Source organism: Patella vulgata, chromosome 3, assembly GCF_932274485.2.
Source record: "Patella vulgata chromosome 3, xgPatVulg1.2, whole genome shotgun sequence".
NCBI classification, from domain to species: Eukaryota; Metazoa; Mollusca; class Gastropoda; family Patellidae; genus Patella; species Patella vulgata.
This window is the reverse complement of record NC_065881.2, coordinates 73,061,927-73,069,442: the sequence shown is the minus strand read 5'-3', so window position 1 is coordinate 73,069,442 and position 7,516 is coordinate 73,061,927. Positions and strand designations below refer to the sequence as shown.

General features: G+C 38.0%; 1 protein-coding gene across 1 annotated transcript in view; it reads left to right on the top strand.

The window, feature by feature from the left end:
• Window positions 1-463: 463 nt before the first annotated feature.
• The window catches only part of LOC126814431 (hydroxylysine kinase), a 29,882-nt gene continuing 22,829 nt past the window's right edge, over window positions 464-7,516 (top strand). The window contains exons 1-3 of the mRNA XM_050539529.2: window positions 464-752; window positions 2,078-2,188; window positions 4,656-4,786. Coding sequence (XP_050395486.1) covers window positions 509-752; window positions 2,078-2,188; window positions 4,656-4,786 — 486 coding nt within the window. The 5' untranslated portion in view covers window positions 464-508. The remainder of the gene's footprint in view (window positions 753-2,077; window positions 2,189-4,655; window positions 4,787-7,516) is intronic.

Here is a 7,516-nt window from a genome sequence, read left to right as displayed (position 1 = left end):
GGACGGAGGGGCTGACAAGGAAAGCTGTCTAGTCGTTCGGATGGGACGAAAAACCGAGGTCCCGTGTACACATTGGCGTGCACGTAAAAGATCCCTTGGCAGTTGGAATTCGATATAAGAGTAGGCCGTAGTGCCGCTGTCCGGGCAAAATTTCCCTCATAGCACACTGTATGGTGCATGCCCGTCTTCATTAGCCCAGGTTAGGAGCAGAACAGTAGGACGTTATAAAACTCCATTTCATTTCATTTCACTCTACTCCTATAATGTCACAAAATCTGTTTTAATGTAACTATGGACTAATGTTTGTCTCGGAGAAAACCACAAGAAAGAATAATGATCCACCAAAATAAATTTGCCATGATACGTTTGGCCACACTTTGGTTTTGCATCAAAGCCTTTTAAAACTGTATCCGCCCTCTTATGCTTCTAGTTTCTAAACTGGGTTATTTCCGCTGAACTTTTTGTTGCCAGTTCGTACACGCAAGCATCGAATAGTCTACGCTACTATATGAGTTGGTCTACAATGTTCTTAAAACCGAAATTGGACATTGAAGATATACAGCGACTGGTTTTAAAAGTGTACGGATTAAAGGTTTTATCGGTGGAAAATCTAGACAGCTATGACGATAAAAATTATCACATCGGAGTCGTCGAAACTGTTGATGGGAACTGTAAGATAACCAGGACCGATCGACATGGATACACCTTAAAAATTCTCAATACAGTTTCTTCTCAGAAAACTGCTGCAATAGGTCTGTAGGCTGTCTTATCGTTACATCACGTGGCAGATTATTTCCGTGTGTTTCATGAGATAATCGTAATGTAGTTTTATAGGCTACGTGGGTCATGATTCCCACACTGCATTGTAAATATCTCAATCAAATTGTTAATCTAGATCTCTGCATCTTTTATTTTAAAATGTAGCATATGTATTTGTGCGACAAAAAATAAATGAAATGTTTAAAATAAAAGTTTTTTAAGCTGAAGAACAAGTGGTGTATGGAGCGGAATTCCAACTACTAATCTAGTAAATAAATATACTATCTCCCAATGTATGGAGCAGAATTCTAACAACTTCCTTGTAATTATGAAGGCAATGATTGTTAATTCAATGCATGTGTGATAAGTTACCCAAATCTACCCAATATATCAACTCATATGACACTAATTTATATCGATATTTGATAATGTACCATAATTCTTTATTCCAAATTGACAAATTTAATTCAAATCTTAATGTTTATATTTTTGTGCTAAGATGCGATTTCCATGATTTTGTTTGAATACAAGTTGAAATTACAAAAAGTCACAATAATTAGCAGTTATATAATATTTTTAGTATAAATTTGTATTTTATTCTAATTTCATTATTACTTTTAATTTACTGTCATTTTATGTCCCCTGCCTTTTAATTGGTCGAGACTTTTGGAGCTTGACAGCTTTAATTCTAATTGAGTGATAGTGGTGAATCTTTGTGTATATAGTTTCATTACATCAATCAATACCTTACTTAACCAAGTTTGATGCTAAGCATTTTCTGCTTAGGTAAAGTAGAGTCTTCAATCTGATTGGTCAAGAAATTGGAACACAATAACCCTACTTCTAAGTGATGTAGATGTAGGTGTCTATTAGGTGAATGCCTTGACAGAGATTGATCATGCGTTAAGTTAAGCAGAAATAAGCAATTTGATTGAGACCATGGTTCACACAATAATTTGGCTGTAATTGGGTGAGAGAGATGAAACTCAAAGTATAGATTCATCATCACCTTGACTAAGTTCGATGATGAAAATTTTCTGCTTAGGCCAAGTAGCGATAAGCAGTTTGATACGTCAAGACTTTGGAACATAACAACTCTGATTTTAATTGAGGTACAATGTTTAAACTTGATGTAAATGTTCATTAGGTGAATGAGTTCAATGATTAACATTTTACGCTGTCTGACAATAATTTCCCTCATGTCACATTGTATGGCATATACTTGTCTTCATTTACCCAGTCACATGAGAACAGTATGATGTTAAATAAACCGCATTTCATTTCATATCATTTCCATTTTCATTTTCAATATATTCAGATATTCAACATACTATGATAGAGGAAGTATCAAGAATAGGAATAAAAACACCAAAACCCCAGCCTAATCTAAAGGGAGATAACTGGTCGATGGAATTATTAAAATCAGAAGGTAAGTATATATATATATATAAGCTGGGTCTTTTTTAACCAAACGATGTAGGGTGAATTCAGCTCCTGCCTTTAAATGCAACAACAGTTTATTGTGGTCAAATGTCCATTTTAAATTGGATCATGTCTGTATTTTCTAATAATGATATTAGTGGACAGTATCAGTGAGTAGTACAGATTGTGTTAATGACTTTTAAACCAGACCTGTCATTGAGTCAACTGGCCTGGCTGGTTTTCGATTCCCCAGTTGTACGTGACAAGGAGTAGTGTCGCCTGTCCAACCTCGAGGGTTTTCTCTGAGTCCTCCGGTTTCCTCCCACTGCTAAAGACCCCTAGGCCTACGCGCAAATGAGTTATTGAAATAAAATTTCCCGAAATGACCTAATTTGTGTTGAGTGGACGTTAAACCCCATCTCTCTCTCTCTCTCTCTCTCTCTCTCTCTCTCTCTCTTTCTCTTTCTTTAAACCAGACTTTCAACAGTATTTAAAGAACAACAACAAAGGGGGTGTTGGGCAGCACCACTGCCTTAAAGACATAGCTGTTGGTGCATAAGCTGGTGCAGGTTGACAGTAACTAGCAACTCTTTCAATCAAATTAAAATCTTATATTATTTTTATACGCCCACATTGTAATGTGGTTGTATATTGTCCTCACCCCCGTCCGTAGGTCCGGCCGGCCGGCGTCCACAATTGCTTGTGGACACTCTAGAGGCTAAAGTTAATATCCGATTGACTTTAAATATATATACATTGTTTAAGGCCATGAAACGAAGAATCCTATTGATTTTCAGCGATTTCCGATAATTACTGCCAGAGTTATGGCCCTTGATCACTTCAAAAAATCTTGTGGACGCTCTAGAGGGTAAAGTTAATATCCGATTGACTTTGAATTTATACACAGTGTTTAAGGTCATGAAACGAAGAAGCCTATTGATTTTCAGCGATTTCCGATAATTACTGCCAGAGTTATGGCCCTTGATCACTTCAAAAAATCTTGTGGACGCTCTAAAGGTCAAAGTTGATATCCGATTGACTTTAAATTTATACACAGTGTTTAAGGTCATGAGACGAAGAAGCCTATTGATTTTCAGCGATTTCAGATAATTACTGCCAGAGTTATGGCTCTTGATCACTTTGAAAAATCTTGTGGACGCTCTAGAGGCTAAAGTCAATATCCGATTGACTTTAAATTTATACACAGTGTTTATGGTCATGAGACAAAGAAGTCTATTCATTTTCAGTGATTTTCGATAATTACTGTTACAGTTATGGGCCTTGATCACTTTGAAAAATCTTGTGACACTCTAGAGGCTAAAGTTATCATCCGATTGACTTCAGATTGATACACAGAGTTTAAGAGCTTGAGACGAACAAGTATATTGATTTTCAATGAATTTTTATGACTTGAACAGCTAAATCCATGATATTAAAAGTTTTGTATACTAAACGTTAGCATGGGGCAGAACTTTATAAAAAAACAAACAAATTCTAATGGTTTTCTGATGACTTCATGAGTTGTTACTCTTAATCAGATTTTAGTGTATTATAAATGTTTCATTACCGAAAGAAGTACAAATATGCGACAACACTTGTTGACTGCCCGGACGATTTAGCTGCTGTGGGCGTATGTTTCGTTGCCCGGCAACCTATCTTTGTTATGTGTGTACTCAGATGGTCACTCACTTGAAATCTAAGACATGCCTATAAGAGAGATAGGGTTTAACATCCATTTGACATAAACTGGGTCATTTTGGGACTAACATGGTTCAATATGATTTCAATAATTTGCTAGCGCTTAGGAGTCTTTAGCAGTGGGAGGAAACTGGTGGACCCGGAAAAAACCCATGAGGCTGGACAGCTGACCCTACTCCTTGCAACGTACAAGCCAGGAATTGAAACCACACCACTTGACGCAAGTCGGCCACCAAACCCCCAGACCAAGATGAAATGATCAAAATACCGAAAGATAAAATGTAACAAAATGTCGAGCACTGTAATTTTAAATAGACTTTTTGTGTGTGTATTTTGTGAGTTCCGCCTTTAAGCCTGGATGTTACGATGGCTCACTGAGTAAGACGCTGGCTCGCTAACCAGGCAAATTTCCCTGTGATTTTTCGGCTTCATTTCCCATTGTCAGAGTTGCAGGAATTAGGGCCTGGAAAGGATGGGACAAAAACCAAAATCTGTGAAGTTCAAAGTTAACAAAAGTTGGCTGTAGTGCCACTGTCCAGCTGCACAGGCAAAATGGGAAATGTATAGCATATGCCCGTCTTCATTAGCCCTGTTCTTGCAGAAAAGTAGGACGTTAAACCCCATTTTCATTTCATTTTGTATTTAAGCCATTTCATTTTGTATTTAAGCCATTTCATTTTGTATTTAAGCCATTTAAAGCCAGGACTTTCACTTCAAAGTCAATCAAGACTGATAAATATGAGTGAAATGAGAGCTCTGTTTGTTGTTTTATTCAGATGGTAACAACTGGTTTTTAGTTCGTCTGTTCAACTATGTACCGGGTACTTTGCTGCAGTCGGTTCCTGTGACTCTGGATCTCTGTTACCAGATTGGTGAATGTGCTGGAAAAATGGACGTAGCACTAAAGGTATTGTAATATTTGTGACTTACTATGATGAACTACCAAACACTTGTAGATGAGCTGTAGTAAAAGAGAGAAATGGGGTTTAACGTCCACTCGACACAAACTAGGTCATTTCGGGACTAACATATGATTTAATTTTATTTCAATAATTCGCTTTAGCAGTGGGAGGAAACCGGAGGACACAGAGAACACCCACGAAGTTGGAATGGCGACCTTACTCCTTGTCACGTACTGAGAGAGAGAGAGAAATGGGGTTTAACGTCCACTCGACACAAACTAGGTCATTTCGGGACTAACATATGGTTTAATTTTATTTACATAATTCGCTTGCGCGTAGGGGTCTTTAGCAGTGGGAGGAAACCGGAGGACCCGGAGAAAACCCTCGAGGTTGGACAGGCGACCCTACTCCTTGCCACGTACAACCGGGGATTCGAAACCACGCCAGTCGACTCAATGACAGACTTTATGATACAGCGCGCGCACGCTAACCATTCAGCCATCCAACCCCCCTTGTCACATACAACCGGGGATTCAAAACCACACCAGTTGACTCAATGACAGGCTTTATGATACGGCGCGCACGTGGTAACCATTGGGCCATCCAACACCCCTGTAGTAAGAGCTGTTTGGTAGTTGTATAATAAGTGACTCTTTTAGTGTCAGTTACTTCACTGATAATTACATGACCTTTTGGTGCAACAGTGTCTTATAAAATATATTGCTGTATCACGGTTGGAAACAACATTTTGAGTTGTACATGAAATGAAATGAAATGGAGTTTAGCGTCCTACTTTTCTCCATCACTAGCTCGCTAGCCTGGAGGTCGGGGGTTCGATCCCTGCATTGGCCGAGAAAGTTCATCCAGATTTTCCGGCATGGTTCCCCCATGTCAGTGATGCAGGACGGATGGCCTGACAAGGACAGCTGTCTAGTCGTTTGGATGGGATGAAAAACCGAGGTCCCGTGTACACGTTAACGTGCATGTAAAAGATCCCTTGACAGTTAAAATTCGATATAAGAGCTGGCCGTAGTGCCGCTGTCCGGGCAAAATTTTCCTCATAGCAGCCTGGGTCTGGAAGGACAATAAATGTAAGATGTAAAATATATTGTAATTTCTTATTGATTATGTTTGGTGAAATATGTGAATAGTCCAAATTCAGTCATGGTCTCTGTCATTGAGTCAACTAGTGTGGATTCGATTTCCTGGTTGTACGTGACAAGGAGTAGGGTTGCCTGTCCAATCTCTTGTCCTCCGGTTTCCTCCTACTGCCTAAGACTCCTGCACGCAAGTGAATTAGTGAAATAAAATGGAACCATATGTTTGTCCCAAAATGACCTAGTTTGTGTCGAATGGACGTTAAACCCCATTTCTCTCTCTCTCTCTCTCTCTTCTCTCCCCCATATTTTCACAGCCATATAACATTCAAACTTTATAGATAATGAAACACAAGAGTTATTTGGAAAACAATTACTCTATTTTAATTGGGAGCTTCGTTTCTATCGAGTTAGAGGTTTGCTCCTTTAATAAGGGAAGGTCTAATCATTGAGTCAAGCGGTGTGGTTTTGAGTGACAAGGAGTAGAGTTGCCTTCCAACCTTGTGGGTTTTCTCCGGGTCCTCAGGTTTCCTCCCACTGCTAAAGACCCATATGTGCAAGCAAATTATTAAAATAAATTTGAACCATGTTTTAGTCCCGAAATGACCTAGTTTGTGTTTGTTGATTGGGTTTTATACTGTCTGGTTATGTGATATTATACGTTTTGTTTCGTATTTTCATATTATATACCATATATGCAGGTTTTATACTGTCTATTTATGGGGTGGTGGGGTGTGGGGGGGGGGGGATGGCCGTATGGTTAGCGCGTGAGCGTTGTATCATAAGGTCTGTCACTGAGTCAACTGGTGTGGTTTCGATTCCGTGGTTGTAATTGACAAGGAGTAGGGTTGCCTGTCCAACTTTGTGGGTTTTCTCCTGGTCCTCCGATTTCCTCCCACTGCTAAAGACCCCTACACGCAAGCAAATTATTGAAATGAAATGGAACCATGTGTGAGTTCCAAAATGACCTAGTTTGTGTTTGTTGAGTGTACTTAGACTCTCTCCCTTTTTAATTGTGGCATCTGGCTAGAAAAGATGTAAAGGTTACAGAGGACAGTTGTCATAAAACTGTGATTTCAATTTGTCACAGGAATGTAGTTTAAACAATGAAGCACGATTTTTAATTATAACATTGATCATAAATTGTTGACCATAAAAGAAATAGATATACATTGTCCGTCAATTTTACAACCTTGAGAACACTTCCCGCCCCCCTCATTGCTCTGGGCTAGTTATGGCCCTGCAAGTAATTTGGGCTAAATTTTATATTGGGGGAATAGTGCAGTAGTTATATAGGTAGTTTGGTGGATAGTGCACTTGATTGTTATCCTAAGCGTAAATTATAAATCTAATAATTGTGAATATATGACAGTAAAATCAAATATTGCATGTAAATAGAATATTAATAACAAAAATGCATACAGAAGCTCAAATATTTTTGTTTTTTCAACTTCCTATTTTTACTTTTAATTTTAAAAAATCATTTCTATTCTTAATTTTTGATTTTTTAGAATATTAAATTAATTATTAATTTTTGTTTTGAATTTACAATATTGTCAGATTAATTTTTAATTCCGTAAATTAATTTTTATTTATAATTTTGAACTTACAGTTTTATATTTTGTATTTTAATTTCCA